Source organism: Phalacrocorax carbo, chromosome 3 (assembly GCF_963921805.1).
Source record: "Phalacrocorax carbo chromosome 3, bPhaCar2.1, whole genome shotgun sequence".
Classification (NCBI taxonomy): Eukaryota; Metazoa; Chordata; class Aves; order Suliformes; family Phalacrocoracidae; genus Phalacrocorax; species Phalacrocorax carbo.
The window spans coordinates 109417180-109436504 of NC_087515.1; the positions used below are offsets into that span (position 1 = coordinate 109417180).

Genomic DNA, 19325 nt, shown 5'->3' on the forward strand with positions numbered 1-19325 from the left:
GGATTAATATTTATTAGAAGAAATAATATTTATTCCAATTGACAGCACAGATCTTTTGGTTGCCAGAGAGAAAAAGTAAGTACTCCCTCCCCCAAGTGATGCAAGTGGATCTTTCAAGCCTCGTTACATACAATCTTCACACCTGCCTCACCTAGGAAATACAGAGATCCTTAATCTCAACAGCTGTGCACTTAGGTTACACAAGGAGCACTCCTACTGTTTCTGATGAAATATTTAGATGATAATTTATATTTCTCTGTGGGCGCTAAACATATGACAAATAATATTATACACAAACTTCACGAGCAATTTTAAAGAGAGCTTGATGCTAGCATGATGCTGTTTTGAAAGACACTTCCACTTTCAAAACCAAACAAAAAACCAATAAAAAGAATGAATCCTAAAATAACAGGAATATATCTTATTTGCTATGTTTTGTGTTAATCAGGCAAGCAATACTTCTATTTTGCTGCTTTCCTTGACATGAATGTAAAAGTAGACTTCTCACCAAGGTGGCCTAAGGATACAAGACAAATGAGGTATAGGTCAAGGTACAACAGATTTTTTGAAAAAATGCCTGTGTTGATAACTCCAATTTAAAGGTTTATACATAGCTAGATGTTCAATCTTTGCACGTTGAAAAATATCAGAACACTTAAACAAGTTTACCATTGTCAGAAAGGACTTACTTTTATTGTAGCAGGTTGCTAGTATACCTTTATCTGCAGGACTGGTACTAATGTGCCAAATTTCACCCACTTGATGAAGGAGAACGTTTTTGTTTATAATGTTATTTTCATCATCAAAATCTATGATGTGAATCTGCAAATACAATAAAAGAGAACATTAGGGTTTCAAATGTTTTCCTGTGGGTCTTAATTATACACGATGACTGCACAGAACAATTTAATGAGAATTTTATAACCTATATCTGCTTTAATTAATTGTTATACTAACAATTTAGTCTATCATTGATTTCATGCAGGATATAGTTTTCTACAAAAACACAAGCAATTTCCCTGTTTCAAGGAAATACCATGTTTATTCTTCTCAATTTTGGAACTTCAAGCTTGAAGGTGATTTTTCATTTTATAGCTAATAGTAAATAAGCCACTTGTATTGCAATTCAACATTTCTTACAGCAATAAACAGAAATAACAACATTACAATCCTTAGTCTAAATGTCTGCACCAATTCTGTATCCAAATCATCGAATTCAGACATCCTATGAAGAAAAAAGGGGAGACAGGGAAAGGACTCTCATTTGAAAAAAATACTGTGAAGTAAGAAACTCAAGAGCTCACTTCATCTGTACCAATATATAAATCTGTAATACTTTTTATACGATATGGAAAAACAAAATGTTAAACCGAAAGAAAAAAATAATGTTTAAATATGTAGATAAGATTTTTAGAAGACACACAGCTACGTTTGCTTTTCGTGATTTTGATCTTTTTTCCTGTTTTTGTTTCTTTTGTGGGGAACGGAAGGGCTTTGGTTTTTAGCTAGGTCTGCATTACTCTCATTTTTCCTCCCTATTTTCAGTTAGTTGTTTTTCTATAGTTCCCTCAGAAACAGAAGAAATTGAGAAAGATTCTAGCCTGGCACAACATACACAAGTAACTTTACTCACGGGACTAAATTCACTAAGCTCAACAGGGAACAAATAAATTGCAGAAGACCCACAATTTTTATAAAATTGTACCCTCATTAAAAATTCATTGGCAAAGTTGGGTGAAGAATGAAGATAAAAAAACAAGAGACATCCTATCATAATGACTGGATTCAGTCTACTGAATTAACTACTGACTGACTGCAAAAATCTTAGCTACACAGTATTACAGAAAATTTTCCTAAAATACAGAAGCTGCTAAATAGCTCTCAACTTAGTATGAATTGGTAATATTACACACTATTCTTATTTTTTAAAGGGCTGAGTTTACATGTTAGCTTTTTCTTTCTCTTCCTAAGACAGTCATCAGCAATTCCTCCATCAAATATAATGCTGGACCTTCATCACCTGTATTGTTCTTCCACTCTGTCATCCAAGGCCTATAAGCACCTCTGCAGCTGATCATCAAGTTGTCTTTTCAGACTTCGTTTATTTCCCTGAACCTAGAAATCTACCCAGGAATCAGGACACTACCCATCTACCCCACTAACTGCATTAACCATCTTCCTGTCCAACTTAAAGAGTGACCCTCCTGCCTTTCAAAACTCTCCAGAGTAACACATCACTTAGATTTATCTACCGTTTCACTTTATTTTGGCTTTTGTACATTCCCTCTCTGATCTATTCCCTGTATCCTGACTCAAGAGCTTCTGTCTATACAGAAAACTCTTGCTCATTTCATCATTAAAGATCAGTTTTAACCTCATCCCTTGTTTTGTGGTTTTTTTTTTTTTAATAAAAGTTGAAAAAACAATCTATTCAGCCTTCTATGCTGCTCTAATCAGATATTCTGATGTTCTGAATAAACTCACAACTCAAATTGTTGACAAGTCAAACAGCTACTTTACAAGCACAGAACTGGAAGGTAAAGATGAGCAGCATATTCACAACTAAGGTAAAACATTTTCAACAGACTCATGGCAAGAAGAGTAACTCCTGTTGTTATTTTTACACAGCGAGATAATTTTCTTTAGTGTAACAGAAAGGGGATCTCTGAAATTTACTGAACTGGGTATTTAACAGAGAAACAGTGCCACGTAAGGCACACTCAGCTATAAACAAGCACATTTAGCAGATATCTCACACACACAACAAAAAAGCAAGGGAAGGCAGCCTTCCATTGGAGTCACTGGAGTCTGCTTTGGCAGCTCAACCCAAGTCCCTGAAGGTGAATCACAAATCTAAATCCCATTTACTACAGTCTCACACATTCTCGACCCATGCTAACCAGGTTAAGAGGGCCACTCAGCACATAAGCTAAGGGAGTACTCTTTACCCTGTCTGAAGCCCTTTGAAGGCACAAATAACCAATTTTGTCTCTGCTGTTTCGTTTCTGCCTCAGCTGACATCATGGATAGCTGGAAACTCTGCCAGAACACACAGGTAGACAATTAAAGGTCTGGACTGAGACTTTAGGAAATATGAAATTTAGTTCTTATGCAAGGGTACTGTTTATACCCTTTGAGATGGAAAACGACATCTTTCACAGCTATGCCGAACAACAGTCTACCAGAAAAAGCTTAGCAGCTTAACAGTGAGAACTGCAAAAGCTCCCCCAGTGTTTTTCTGCTAATGATCATCTTCATCATGTTAATTTGAATACATGATAAATTATATTTATCATATGGAATAGTGTCTTCGCTAAATAACTACGGACAAAAGAATTTTCCTAGAAAATGTACTGGTACCAAATACTGTTCCAGTGTGATGCCACAAAGAAATATTTGCAGGAAAACATTCAACTATTATAACTGTCTGGCAGAACTGGACAAACTTCAGTTCTGTGAGGTGATATCTTTCAGTTCTTGAATCATAATCTTTCTAACTTTTCTTGATGGCGTGTAGAAATGAGCTTTACCATGGATTAGTTAGTGCAGCATACAGACAACATAGATGAGGATATATAAACTGGTAAGTGTAAGTAAGCTAAATCTGCACAGAGAACTTTCTCAACATGAATGTAGTATAATGGTTAATGATATGTGTAATCATAGCTCTTGCGGAACACGATCCTTGAGGAAAACACCTCTTAGAAGTGACTGGTTTTATTACCAGTAACTACACAAATGAGTGACTAATCTGCTCTAATTACACTGGGAAAAAATCCCACTGAATGCAAGTCTAAGTAGTGAGGAAAAGAAGTGAGATTTCATAGAATAGAATAAGACAGTTTGGGTTGGAAGGGACCTTTAGAGGTCATCTAGTCCAAACCCCTTGCAGTGAGCAGGGACATACTAAACTAGAGCAGGTTGCTCAGAGCCCCGTCCAACCTGACCTTTAATGTTTCCAGGGATGGGGCATCTACCACCTCTCTGGGCAACCTGTTCCAGCACTTCACCACCCTCACTGTAAAAAATTTTTTCTTATATTCAGTCTAAATCTACCCTCCTTTAGTTTAAAACCATTCCCCCTTGTCCTGTCACAACATGTCTTGCTAAAGAGATTGCCCCCATCTTTCCTATAGGCCCCCTTTAAGTACTGAAAGGCCACAATAAGGTCTCCCCGCAGCCTTCTCTTCTCCAGGCTGAAAAATCCCCACTCTCTCAGCCTGTCCTTGTAGGAGAGGTGTTCCAGCCCTCGGATCATTTTTGTGGCCCTCCTCTGGACCTCCTCCAACAGGTCCATGTCCTTGTGCTGAGGGCTCCAGAGCTGGACACAGGACTCCAGGTGGGGTCTCAGAGTGGAATGAGTTTTTGAATAAGAATAAATAACTGTTTAGTTCTCCTCAAAATCTGGAAGAATTACTAATTGCTAAGGAAATTACTAAGGAAGGGACACAAAAATGAACCAATTTCAACACAAAATTTCCCATTTTCTTCAGTTATGCGATCTCTGTAATGGTTTTTCTTTCATCAGGCACTCACCGGCAGCAGATACTAGAAACTGGGGAACTATTTTGGTTCAGCCAATGCTCTGCTGTGTGACAACTTAGTGCCATGAGTTAAGGTAAGCCATGAAAATAAGTATTTTAGGTTCTAAAACACAAGACTGAAAATAACTTGGAGAGTTCTGAAAATGAGAGAGATCAGAAAACAATAAGTGATGAATACTTCCTGTATATGCTTCCAAAGCACACACTAAATACATCAAACTAAGAACAGTATAAAAAGCCACAGTTTAGCAACAAGGAAAGTACTGAGGACAAAAGTTTTAAGACTACACTGTGTAGAACACAGATCTCGCATCAAAAAGAAACTACTTAAACAATTTCCAGCAAGTTATGAGGACCAAATGCTAAGTACTACACACTGTTAATACCTCAAATATTGACAGAGTACAAAATCTTACAAACATTTTCCTTTGTTTTGAAATACTGGTGTTAATAGCAAAATATTTTCACCAGATCTCCTATGAATGCCTAAATTGCTTCATACAGCAATAAACCTCAATGAGGCAGAAGTTACCATGCCAGCTGTACAACCACACTGCTCTTTTATTTGCACTACACCTGTCCATGACCAGAAGGGAAGAAATATCCTTCACGATAGTGCTGTGTAAGAGAGCTCTCACTGTGCAGCACTTGGCCAAGCACTAGAGGTTGCAAGCCAGCAAGTTAGGTAGGTAACTAAAAAAGTTTTTAAAGCAAATCTAGTGTTGAATTAAGCAATAATTTGAGGCCTATGGCACTTCTTGGGGATTAGGAACTATCTGAGAGGAGCTGATGGCCTGAGGCATGGCTAAAGGCCAATAACCCCCAAACATTTGTTAATATCCTAGGAAGCATCCTGCATTTCCATTATTAATGTTATTCTTTAGAAAAATAAAAATACACTCAATGAAGTTGAAATGCGTTTATATACAAATACCTCTAAAATAAGTAGTATATGCCCAGTCAACTTACCTAAATCAGAACATTTAAGATCTGCTGGATATCAACTGATCATCCTCCAACTACAAATTTGCATCAGGATTTAATTAGTTGAACCAAGAAGTAAAACACACATGTAGAAAACACATTATAACCAAACGTCTGAAGACCATCTGAGACAGGACAATCAATAATGTATTTTTGTGGGTTTATTTTTAACTAAGTTTGCCCTAACACTTCTTCTGTTATTGGTCTCAAGTTACTACCTGAAATGTAAAGAAACAAAATAGTCCACCCCCCTTATGCCTTTGAATATTTTTTGCCCCCTTGAGCCTCATCTAGTATTATCATTGAATAACAAACTCAAAACCTCACTGGGTATTGACAGCTCACATCTCCCAGAGCTATGGTTACTAGTTAGTTTTGTACAGTCCATTACAGACCAGTTTCAGAAGAGTCGGTGACTGTCTCCATTCTAGAAGCTCCTATGTATCGGTGTCAGCCTTGGCTAACAGCCAGACTCCCATCCAGCCACTTCCTCCCCCCAAGCAGAACAGGGGAAAAAAATAGGAAGAATAGGAATGAGAAAGTTCATGGACCAACCTAAAGACAAGGAGATCGCTTACCAGTTACTGTTGCAGGCAAAACAGACTTGACTTGGGTAAATTAATTAATTTATTGCCAATTAAAATTAAAATGTCATTACTAATTTGGGTAGTGGGAAAGAAAGACAAACCTTAAACCTCCTCTCCCCTCCTTCCCAGGCTTAACTTCACTCTAGACTCCTCTAAACCCCTTCAAGTAGCACATGGGGTCTGGTGCAGTGGTGGTTATGGTCAGTACATAGCATTTTCATTCTGATGCTCTTCCCATCTCACTCTTTTCCTCTGTTCCAGCATGGGGTCTTCATGGGCCACGGTTCCTTCAGGAACATCCACCTGTTCCAGCACAGGTGCTCCACAGGCTAGTGGATACTTGCTCCACTGTGGAGCACCTTCTGTTCCTCCTGACCTTTGTCTTCCCTCTGCAGTTTTCTCTGCTCTCTCTCTGCCTTTATTCCCTCCTCCTCTTTTCCTCCAGCATTTACTCACCTTTCTCAAATGTTTTCACAGAGGTACCACTGAGCTGACTGGCTCAGCTCTGTCTTGTGGTGAGTTCACTGGAACCAGCCATGTCTAGCACGGGCAACCCCTGGCCTCTTCTCACAGAGGCCACCATTGCAGCTCCCCTGCTACCAAAGCCTTGCCACCTGCACTGAGTACAGCCTTCTAACTCTTCTGGCCTCAAGATCTTGTTTCAGTATGAAAGCATTTACTGAAATTTAGTCACAAAAATTAAAATTGCTGTACAAATAGAAGTATTGTATTCTTAACTGCAGAAGAAACAGCCCAACAGAAGTTGAGCCAAGGAAGTAATGCAAATTTTAAACTGTTGTTAAACTTATCGGAAAGGACATAGCTGACTGACAATAATGAAAAATCCAGTTTATGAAGCTTCACATACACAGAACTGTGCACGTACCAGGAGTCCCATTAGAGCCAATCAAGGCTTAAAGACTTTTGTTTTATTTTGCATAATTTCTGTGGTTTAAAGATAGCTCCAGAGAATCTATAAATTAACAAAAATATGGCAGTTCCTTTGCTAAACCAATCTGATTTAGTCATACAATTTAGGAGAGTTATTTAGTTTTCAGAAAATACACAGCTTCATTTACCTGCCTTTATTTTTTTTTACATTCTACTCACAGAAGTCTTCAACTTGACTATTAATGTTCAAACTCAACAGAGGTTAGAAGGGAGGAGGAATGGTATCGGAACAATGTTTAAAAAGAAAAAAATTACAACTGACATTTGACAGAAGAATTACCTGATTATCATATCTAAGAGACTGTGTTCCAACCAAGAATCTTATTGCATCTGTTTCTCCTGTCTGAGGTGTTAAAGCTCGTGCCTAGGGAAGAAGAAAGCCATTAGAAAAGTCCAATTAATACAACACATTAATTTTAGCAAAAATCCTGAAGCTTACATATCAATTATCATTTTAAGCATTACATTCTTACAATCTGCAGACTCCCTTGCCCTTTATGTCTATTTTGGGTAATACTTTTTTTGTTTTTTGCAGTTTCTCACATTTGGGAGGTGCATGGAACATACAGGTGCTAAATACATTATCTGGCCTTCATTATAACAGTGATAATATTCAATATTATAGTGGTTTTTCCAAACTAGTCCTCCTTTATCAACTGCAAAAACTCTATAGAACAGTGGACAACTCTTAAATATGTTAGCTACAATATCCAAGAAAGAGGCTGTTCTCACAGAAGTTTTCAAACCATTCAGACAGAAGATGCCTGCCTAAAAATCATGTTTAATGCTGCGAAAAAGAATTCAAGTTCAGAAGAAAGTTAAAAAACAAACTCTTCCTTTTCTATTCCAGGCCACTAGAGACCAGAATTGTCTGAATGGTAGGACAAATAATTTGTTATCTACCTATCAAAATTTTGTCATAATCTTACTATTTCGTTGTGTTAATGTTAATAAGAATGCTAGAGACTCTGCCTTGTTTCTTCAACTTGTACCAATGAGTCTTGGAAGAAGCAAAACAGTTAAGGGCTACGGGAAACATTGAAAAATAAATATAGCTTAAACTACAATTGCTAGTTTGCATTAGTCATTAGTAGAGACTCTCTTAGCTAATTTTGAGTAAATGGGAGGTAAACTAATACCCAAAGGCACTTTAAGCAACCATATGTAAACTGTGAGGAATATCGACTTCTTCCCACGCAAAAGATACACTAAAAATATTGTTCAATAGGAATTTTTTCTTGAAACAGAAAAACAAACCTTAACAATTCACATTCTATTAGGCATAAAATAGTTCAGATCTCTTCAGACACTAAAGCATGTATTGCAAGCAAATACTTCAGAAGCATTCAGGTAACCGTGGAATGGCCCTTCCTCCTGTCATCCCATTGTGCAGCTGGCTAATGATTACGTTCTGGATTCAGGAACAATTGGCTTCAATATAGTCCTGTTTAGAACTTATTTTAATATTAATATCAGAATTAATGCCTAGAAGCTTGGAAGGGAATATTTGAAATATATCACAATACATATATTTAGAACAACTTTATTTTAGAACAGCAACTTGAAGAGATCTGATTTTTCTTAAATAATGCAAAACAATCCAAGCCGTTTTGTGTCAGTAAGACCCAAGTCATTTATCAGAATAAGCTCTGAACTCCTACAGAGCAGATACTTCTGATCTTGTATCTGAAATGTGAGATTTAGACAACATAAAATTTTGCTTAAGATTGAGCATAAAAAGTTAAGAAATGCAATGAACTTAGTATGTATGGGCTAGTAGTATAACATTTTGTCCTGGTCTCAGCTATAGGACAGAGTTTCAGTATAGGATATATTTCTGCTGGGATAGAGTTGATTTTCTTCCTAGTAGCTGGTACAATGCTGTGTTTTGGATTTAGTATGATAACAATGTTGGTAACACACTGATGTTTTAGTTGTTGCTAAGTAGTGCTCACACTAGTCAAGGACTTTTCCAGCCTCCCATGCTCTGCTGGGTGCACAAGAAGCCAGGAGGGGAGGGAGCACAGCCAGGACAACTGATCCAAACTGGCCAAGGTGATATTCCATACCATATAACATCATGCCCAGTATATAAAATGGGGGGAGCTGGCCAGGGGGCAGAGATTGCTGCTCAGGAGCTGGCTGGGCATGAGTCGGCAGGTGATAAGCGGTTGCTTTACTTGTTTCTCCTGGGTTTTGTTTCTCTCTTTCTCTTCTGTTGTTTTCCTTTCATTACAATTTATTATTATTATATTTTAATTATTCAACTGTTCTTGTCTCAACCTACCAGTTTCCTTACTTCTGTCCTGATTGTCTCCCCCCTCCCACTGGGGTGAGGGGAGGGTTAGCGAGCAGCTGTGTGATGCTTAGTTGCTGACTGGGGCTAAACTACAACACATTTATATAGCAAGAAAAGCACTAGAGAACATGATTCAGTGAATGAGTCTGCTTTGACACAAACTAAATGAAGATCAGAGATCAGTGTGAATCCATGCTGATTTGTTTGTACTCTCCTGTTTGTGCAGCACTTACCTACAGCAAGCCTAGACAGTGTTTCTGATTGAAAGAAACAACTAAAGTTCACCAAAAAGACTGCAGAAAGGCTTTTATTTTGTCTTAAACAGACTTTACATTTGCAGATCTTTGGCAAGAGCTCCTTTTCATTTCAGATCTGCTTTCAATTATTTTGAAGAAAACACTAGAAATAAGCCAACAGCTATGTATCTCTTTCAATCAAGCAAGCTTCTATTCTTTCTATAAATCAAACCAAAGACGAGACCTCCAGGATCTTCAATAGAATAAAGAAATAAGGGGATTTTCACCCCTTTTAAAGCCTTTCGAGTAGGTCTTATCATGCTGCTTTCACAAATGCATCAGGTTAGACACAAAGTGCCCAAAATAAAATTCTGCCAATACATGGTAACATGTCATCAGCTTCTCTATCCCTTCTTTAAAATATTTTTAAATTATTTTCCATTTTGCAGGAAAACAAAAAAAAGGCCAGAGAAAAATATGTAAACACATTTCATAAACACCCTACTGTTTATCCTCTGTCATAAAAGACTACATCCATAGAATACAAGGTTCATACTCATCAAGCATTCATAAATCAAAGATCTGATTCATGATAGAAGTAACAGTACAATGGACTTTCAGTTGTCTCCCGCACAAGCGTATGTCTAATTTTGTCTACTTTGAGTTACTTTTAGAGAAACAGAAGTTATTTCAACAGATTAAGACACTGAGTACCCCTTGTGATGAACAACGTAACTGAATTTAGAGTGCTGTCAAGATCAAGAAGAGTGCCTTAAATTTGTCATCTTGTACTGTAACCTGTCAGAGCAGGTTGCCAATAACATCTTTCACAAAAGCATCCTGCCTCATGACTGCAGCTACTACATAGAAAATTAACAAAAACATAGGATAATGAATATCAATTAGTCTAAACCAAAAGAGCTTATTATTTTCATTTTAAAAAAAAGACACACAACAAAACAGCATCCATAGAACACTAAACTGCATATAGCCCCAAGAAGAGTCTACTGTCTACTACTTAAGACATTAAAGTATTATTTACTAAGAAAATTGCCATGATACATGGAAAATACCCAGAACATATATTTGAAAGGCACAGTGAGAAAACAAGTCGTCCTTACACACACTGTCACAGCAAAGCCCCACATAACTAATGCTTCTAGACAATGCAGTGACACATGTAATTAGACCACTTCATTTTTAACAAAGATCTAAGACTAGGAAAAAACCATTTGCAAGCAAAGATTAAAAATCCATGAACCACAAAGAACCTTTTGGTTACATGTCCAAATTTCATATTCACCAACAGCCCTATATGGAAATGCGCATGGTTTAAAGCACAAAGATTTATCAAACAGCGGTGATACTAAGGCAACTTGATTGTGATTGACGCTCTAACCAAATATTTTAACAGTCTAGAAGGAAGTTCATAAATATACAGTCAAAATTCCACTCAGCTAACATAAAGGAGATCCTGCCTTTGGAAAGCAAACACTGAAGAATTCTGAGTTCCATATACAGCTACCAAGGAATCTGAACGAACCGTCCCGCCTTAGAGGCTTTTCAAACCCTATATATTTATTCTGCATAGTAGTCTGTAGCTTCCCTAATTCTCATTTATTCTACTAAATTAATGGTTGCACACAATAACAAAGAGAAAACTAGGAACGTAACAATTATCAATTCATCCCAGCGTTTTCAGAAAAAAACCAAACCTCTATGTCTGAGCAACTGTTGCAGAGATGCGGGCAACAACATCACCACACTCCAAAGGCGTTCCTGACCAGTACTCTGCACATCATAGGACTAGAGACTCTCACACACACAGAATCTTTCAAGGTGACAAAATCAGTTTGGAGAAAAATTAAGGCTGAGGTAGAAAGGAGAGGGAAAAAAAAAAATCTTAGGACTCCAGTGTAAGGCATACTGCGGGTACTCAAACACTTAAATACATTAACGTGTTAATGAGGAATACTAGATTCCATATGCCATATTCAAGAGATTTTTTTTTTTTGAGACCATTGTGACCTGCTATAGCACAGTTAAACTCATTTTTTTAAAAAACTTTCCAAAACAAGGTGTGAATTCATAGTAAACAGAAATACAAAACTGAATAGCCTATAGCCACGGTTGCACTGCAGTTTGATACCGGGCAGGGAGGCAGAAACTAGTCAAGCAAACATAACAAACCAGCATTTTCTTTTAATGCATTCTGAAGTATTTTAGGGAGCCATAAGTTACATACCGGGAGGGGAATAACCATATGCACGCATGCAAAAGTAAAAATTAAAAAAATGTTCATAATAATAATCTGTTCCCAAGATAGTACAGCTGCCATACTTTTAGTAGTGGAACAACATGAACTTCTAACAGAACTGCATGGACTTTGGACATGGTATACTTCACTACTGCAGAAACAAAGCAAAACTAACCCCATTGTGAAGACCACCACCTTGGAATAACAGAGATCAAAAAGAGAGGGGTGGGGTTGGTAATGAGTCACTTAAAGGTGAGCGTAGGAGGTTTTACTAGAAAACAAAAACAAGTTTTGGGTTTTTTTTTTGGTTTTTTTTGTTTTTTTTTAGTTATACATGATCAAAATCGATAGAACGTCTCAGATTTAAGATTTCACACCACCTCCCCATATGCAAATATGTAAATAATGAATGATATAGAAAACTTTTTATCCTGCTACTGCTCCCGTGATGGAAACTGTAGCTAGTGCACATGTAACTAGAAAGCAAACATCGCCTACCCCATTGCCAGAAAACAAGTCCTTCCTTTACTATAATGCATTGAGGGGCTAGAGATACAGAAACATAACTGTGCACTGCTGTGTATGTGTCCACACTCTCTTAAACTGCATCTTGTGATGTTAGACTTTGGGGCTTAAATTTCCTTCACTGACCTAAAACCTAAAGGCTTGGGGGTTTTTTTGCCTCAAAGTCAGATCTTTGCAGACTACTTTAACTGCTTCAGTAGCAGTTACTGCCCTTTCCCAATCAGTTATCATTCTAACCCTACCATTGAAGTGAAACATGGAACAGTTCTTTGTATCACTTGAAAAAAAAAAAAACCAAAACCAAAAATAAAAATAAAAAAATTAGTGGATTAGTTTAAACTATCTAAAGGGAGGGTATAGAAAAGACTTTGAGGTGCATAGCAACATGATGAGAGCAGTGATCATATTGCAACATAGGAAAATTCAGACTAGACATTAGGAAAAAATTTCACAGTAAGGGTTGTCAAACACTGGAGCAGGATACTCACATATGTTGTGGAACTCATCAACCATGAAGATACTCAAAACTCAGCTGGACAAGGCCTCTAAACAACCATATCTATCAAATCCACTTTGAAAAGGGGGTTGGAATAGATAATCTCCAAAGTTACCTTCAAACCTATGTTAGTTTGTGATCCTATGAAACTTGCAAACTAATCTGAGCTGGTCACGGAATTTGCACAATTAGTATCACCAGCAAAGCCGTACAGACTGTTGTGACAGCCCATTTTGATGGGAGCTGATGTAAATTATTTCCATCTCTACCCAACACAGTCAGTTATGCACCCAATGGGTGAGTACACTGACTTCTACAGTGTGCTTCTTTGAATACACTAGTTTGAGCAGAAAACAGTGCTGACATATCTCTGATGTTGTTTACTTCAGAGAGGCAACTCCACTACTGCAAGTTTAGCATCCCTTTACATTCTTAGGTGAACCTGTGCCACAGAGTAATTTGCTAATCCACAACAGAAAAGAGAGTATCAGATCCCAAAACTGCTAGAGAGTCTGTTATCTAGTAAGCCTACAAATAAAATTGGCAATTAACAAACTCATGCTAGACTACATTGCCCTTATCAAAGGCAAAGGTGTAGATACATCTTCCTGACAAGATGTAGAAAGGATACTCACCTGGGAAGAGAAAGAGTAATATGAGTTTTTAAAAAATTAAAAAGGGTTGAATACTGATATCAATAAAGAATTACTGAAGAGTTTGAGGAAGTTCAAATGAAGGCTCTAGAGACTTATTCCAATTATTTTTATAAGACCAAATTTAGACCAATATGAAGAAAGAATTGCTACATCCATCTGAAATAAGGCCAGATTAATATTGCCTATTTGTGGGCAAATAAAAATGAAAGGAATAGCATATCACCTATGACGAACTGGCTACTAGTTTGTAAGAACACCTGTGAAAATGATTCATGGAAGAAGGCACTGGAAGTCATGTATCTCTGTGAATCAGATTTTGTTGAGTGCACTGTGGGCAAAGGACAGAGATCCTGTTAATGTGCAGGAGGCCACCAAATTGCCAAAACGAGGATATAGCAAAGCACGTTTGAGAGAAAAATCAAAAAGCTGAGACATATTAATTAACATTACATATTATCCTCATAGGGTAGCTAAAGAAAAAATAATCTAACAAAACCTGACTCATAGGAAGCTAGTAGGATGTTCCCAGAAGTTCATAAGTTAGGTAGCCAACTATGTAGTCTGGTGTCCATGAGACAAGAAAGGAAAATAACATGGAAGATGACCAAACTTTTTTACCCAGTGATGGGGAAACAAGTGCAGCTACACATCAGGGAAAAGTAAACCCAAGGAAAAAAAAAAAACTGCCACAAGCTGGAACGAAACAACAACAGGCTTGAGCACTTGAGCAAAGGCTTGAGCAAACTCCTACTCAATAAAAACCCAAACCCTCAAACAAAAAACACCACCACAACACCACAAAACACCAAAACTCAAAAAAAAAAAAAAAACCCCAACAAAGAAAAAAAAAACCCACACCCCTGATTTACTCATCAGGAAAAATTCAGTCCCTGAAACGTTATTCCCGTCAGACACACATGCTTAACAGATCCTACTGCGTACGTAGTCATTATGGTCAAAATAATAACAGGCTTACACTGAATTAACACACAGCTTTGACACCGCATAAGCTAGTTGCTCCCTTGTCTTAGATGCAGGTCCTGAAATGCATTGCATGTAAAGGAAAAGGACAAAGACTTAACTGCAAATCCACTGCAAAAATAGACATTTATCTATGCAATGCAAAGGGCATGCAAAAACCTAGAATACAAATGTGACAAACAGCAGTATGAAGATAAAGCAGAAGAAATGGCAATCGTTGTGCCAGAATGCAGTAAAGGCTAACTGGATACTGGGCATCACGTCCATGCCTACCACAAGCTCAGTGAGATGGTGGGCAAAGACCACCTTCTACTTTACCATGACAATTTAGACCACCTGCAGGGTAATAAAAACCTCTGAGAGAAAGAAACAGAACAGAGCTTGTAGAGAGAATGGACCTTGGCAACAGTAAGAGATGATCCAGAGGAACACAATGACAAACCTCAAAAAGATAAAGAAGGTTGGTTTAACCAAGTGCTTTATGGAACTGTAACGCGCTGAATCTCTACACTTTGTTCATAAGTTTTCCTGAAACTTTCCCTTCTCCGTGTCTTTTGAAATACCAGCCAAATACACACAATTGCTTTTTTTATTTAGACTGTTACTATTTAGGGCATAAATGGGCGAAGAAAAAAAGATCAGTATTTCTTCAATATGCATTTTGTCTTGCTGATGCATTGTACTGGTTTGGTATCACACTGACCCCATCATTTGGATATTTGCATTAAGTGTAATATAATCAAAAGAATTTCTGCAACCCACGTATCATTTGAAATTCATACAATCAATCTGTACTAACAAGCAGTGAACTTGCAATACAAAATGTAAAGGACACAATATTTGGCTTGCAGTCCCCCAATCTGAATTTAAAGTTATTTGACCATTTGCTTATGCTCAAAACCAGAAATAGTATACTGCTGCTTGGGAGGGTGGGAGCAGAGAAGGGAAGGGAGAAACGGATGGCTTTGCTGATGCCTCATTCTGGAGGCAAAATACAAGTTTCCCCCTCCCCAGAGAAACCCTAGGCTGATAATGCCATGAACATTATTTCTGCCTTCTGACATAATTTCAATTTTCAAGTAGGTACACTTTGATCTTTACTTAGGTAGGCCAGCCTTTTTTCCCCACCACAGCAGGAGACCCTCTATCATCGACGGTGATAAGCTGCAGCAACTCTCAGTGAAGAGGCCGGCCAGTACCCAGGTGGCCTTTAGTGCTCTCAGACCAGTCCACCACTGATGTATTTAGTGCACCGACCCTGTTTCAAAGGCTGACAGACTCTGTAAACCCTCACAGCAGCAAAAGCAACCCTCACACAAAGCCTTGTGTAGCACAATCATCCTTAGAAATCCTGCTTTCACACTGCCACTGCTCATTTATCATGAGCCACAATGGCAACCACCATCTTTTAACAGTTCCTTCAAGTTCACATAACTGTATTTTCATATTGTCATTAGTCTGTACCACACCTATTATCAATATCCTGCTAATTGCTTGAGGGTCCTAAAAAAATAGTTTCTACCTGATACACTTCATGCATTATGAACATCTTTGGGGGATTAGTTAAGAGTTTTGCCACTTATCTATTTTTTTCCCTAGTTAAACTTTAAACCTAACAGTATGTTAGATTGAAATTCTACAATAAATCCTCCCAGCTGAAATGATGCCCTTGAGAAGGGTCCTGAAGAGAGAGGCTGAGGGGAAAATGAATGAGAGAATACATGCTCAGCCTGGATTAAAATATACAGGATTAGTACTCATGAGGCAAGTAATCTTGAAAAGAAAGAGGACTTTCTCCATGATATTATCATTCAGTTTCTTGAACGGATTCGATTTTCAAAATAAATCCCCCAAAGACACCTCTAAAGCTGTATCAAAACTATTACCTACATTCTGGTTTAGGTCATTCTCTCTCATCCCAAAAGACACAACAAAAACTCTCCCAAGGAAGAGAACTCCACTACCAATAGGAGCTATAAGCTCCACACCTGCTCCACTCCCATACTGGGAGCACAGCAAAGCCTGAGAGGGAGCACAGGTTTCCCTGGGTACTGCACAAGTGACACACACATCATCCGAAAAAGTCCCCTTTCTCCCTTCCTTCTAATAAAGTACACCTGCTTTCTACTCCATCAAAGGTAGGTCAAATGAGCTAGTCTCAGTACTATGTATACTGTTGTGGTTTCACCCGCAGGCAGCGAACCACCACACAGCTCTTCATTCACACCCCAAACCCAGTGGGATGGAGGAAAGAATAAAAAAGAAAAAATTTAAAAAAAACTTTAAAAAATCAAAGGGTTGAGATCAAGACAGTTTGATAGGACAGAAACAGAAAACAAAATAATAATAATAATAACAGAATATAGAAGTGCTGCACAATGAAAGTTGCTCACCACCCACTGACTGATGCCCAGCCAGCTCCTGAGCAGTGGTTGCCATAGCCCCAGCCAGCTCCCCCCAGGTAATATATTGATCATGACATCATATGGTATGGAATATCCCTTTGGCCAGTTTGGATCAGCTGTCCTGGCTGTGTCCCCTCCCCTCCTGGCTTCTTGTGCACCCAGCAGAGCATGGGAGGCTGGAAAAGTCCTTGACTAGTGTGAGCACTACTTAGCAACAACTAAGACATCAGTGTGTTATCAACATTGTTTTCATACTAAATCCAAAACACAGCATTGTACCAGATACTAGGAAGAAAACTAACTCTATCCCAACCAAAACCAGGCCACATACTGATATTATACATATACATACATCGGAAGAGACCTGTGACCAATGTATTTCTATTGGTATTTTGCACTGCTTTGAAATACTTATTCTAAGAAGTCATGTTTGGCTTTAGTAAAATTAAGTTTCACCTTACTCTTGCAAACAGGCAAGAAAGTTCAATAGCATCTGTTCAGATACATAAAACCAGTTCACAACTAACTGACAATACAATATGGGCCAAGTATCACTTATTCAAGAAGCATGACAGGACCACAGTAGAGTACACAAACTCTGAGGAAGTAGAAGCGTGCTTTTTTTTTAAGTCTGCTTCAGCCTGATCCCATCTCAGGGTGCAGCTGGAGTTGCGGTTTGGTAGTATGGCGCTGCAGCCAGCCAGAAGGCTTTCTGCTGTCCTTCCCTGCTGCTAGTTATGCATCGCCCTTGCAAGTCTATGTACTTTTGACATGCAGTAGCAGTATCTGGCATGCTGAAATTCAGCTCAGTATTGTGGTATTCCCAAAATCCATTAAATGTGCCAAAACACATGCTCCATAATTATCACTCTTGGGCATAAGCAATGTTCCTCCTCCCTCCCCCCCATGAAGCTGGCTAGCTTCTGCACACTTTTAAACAAGCGAAATGTAGGCTGTCCCCCCAAGAATCACAGCTGGCAGTGCAACTGAGCCAAATACCTATCCTGGAAAGCACCCCTCCACACAACTCATTTCCAGGTGTGTAAGAATTATCCAGTCAATCTTAAACTAAGGCCAATACAGTGTTTTGAGACACTCAGTAGTGCTCATACGCCTACTCAAAACATCAGTGTTTAAAACTTCAAAGAATAGGATAGGGAAAACTGTGAATGCCTGAAAATGAAGCCTATACAACACAGGGTAAACATACCAGATACTCCAAGTTAGACAGTAAATGTAGGTCAACTCTACACTGGAGAAGCAAGCAGCATATAATTTCACAGACAAAAAATAGCTCTTAGCAATACCCTTGAGACCCCATTTAACACATTCTCATAATTCAGGGTATTGTTCAAGTCTACCAAGGTTCATTTTAGAAGAACAAACTTTCCATACTGAAATGTTCTGCAGCTACTGCAGTTGCCCCATATTCATCATCATGATCCACAGTCACATCACTCAATCCTCAATTCATGCAGCATCACACATTTTCACTCACCACATGTTCCTCTGTAATTTTCTCATTTTCACTATAGTTGGATAATGAGAGCAACTATAGTGGGATATTGTCTTTAAAAAAAGAGTCACAGAAAGAATCACACACCCTAAAACTCACCAATATTTTGCATGTCTGTACAATATTCATCTAGCTCACAGACACACTGAAGAGACAAAAAACCCACTCTGGGAAATGACATTTTTGAGGTTATATGAACCTTACACACAGCACAAAAAGTTGCATCTGCCTAGCAAGGGTAACTAATCAGGTCAAAAATCTAACTAATCATGCAGAAAACTGAATTTGTCACTAGCTTTAATCTTGTTTTGCTGTTAGATAGTTAGCTTCCCACCCACCCCAAACAAAAGAAACTATTTCTCACTTAATAAAATTTTTTACACAGTAGTTATACTTGCTAAGTAATTATACACAATTGTATAAGGGTGCAGGATTTGTATCATTAATTTCCATTCTCAGGTGGTCAGGCATTGGAACAGGCTGCCCAGAGAGGTGATGTAGTCACCATCCCTGGAGGTATTTAAAAGACGTGTAGACATGGCACTTCAGGGCATGGTTTAGGAGTCATAGTAGCGTTGGGTTGATGGTTGGACTTGATGATCCTAGAGGTCTTTTCCGACCTTAATGATTCTATTAACTGTGAGTGATGTGGCTAAGTAAGACTTCCCTGTTCTGCTAAGCCTTTTTTTTTTTTAATGAAAACAGAATTCAAAAAAGAGAAATATATATTTGTTCATTATTCTAAGTTACCTTACTTATTCCAATACAGCAAAACACATATTGCACATGAAATGAACATAACTGTGCAGAAATAATTTTAAATTAGTTTATGGATAGCACCCTAGGGGGAATCAGCTTTATTTTCTTACAAACCTGGCCACATTAGAT

At 38.1% G+C, this 19325-nt stretch overlaps 1 protein-coding gene across 4 annotated transcripts in view; it reads right to left on the reverse strand.

The window, feature by feature from the left end:
- The window catches only part of EIPR1 (EARP complex and GARP complex interacting protein 1), a 147931-nt gene that overhangs the window by 126283 nt on the left and 2323 nt on the right, over positions 1-19325 (reverse strand). For all 4 annotated transcript variants that reach the window (XR_010372336.1, XM_064447985.1, XM_064447986.1 and 1 more), the window contains exons 2-3: positions 7347-7430; positions 690-822 (exon numbers count right to left, since the gene is read on the reverse strand). Coding sequence is in view for 3 of the 4 variants with exons in the window: in XM_064447985.1 (XP_064304055.1) it covers positions 690-822; positions 7347-7430 (217 nt within the window). In the remaining variant the exon portion in view is untranslated. The remainder of the gene's footprint in view (positions 1-689; positions 823-7346; positions 7431-19325) is intronic.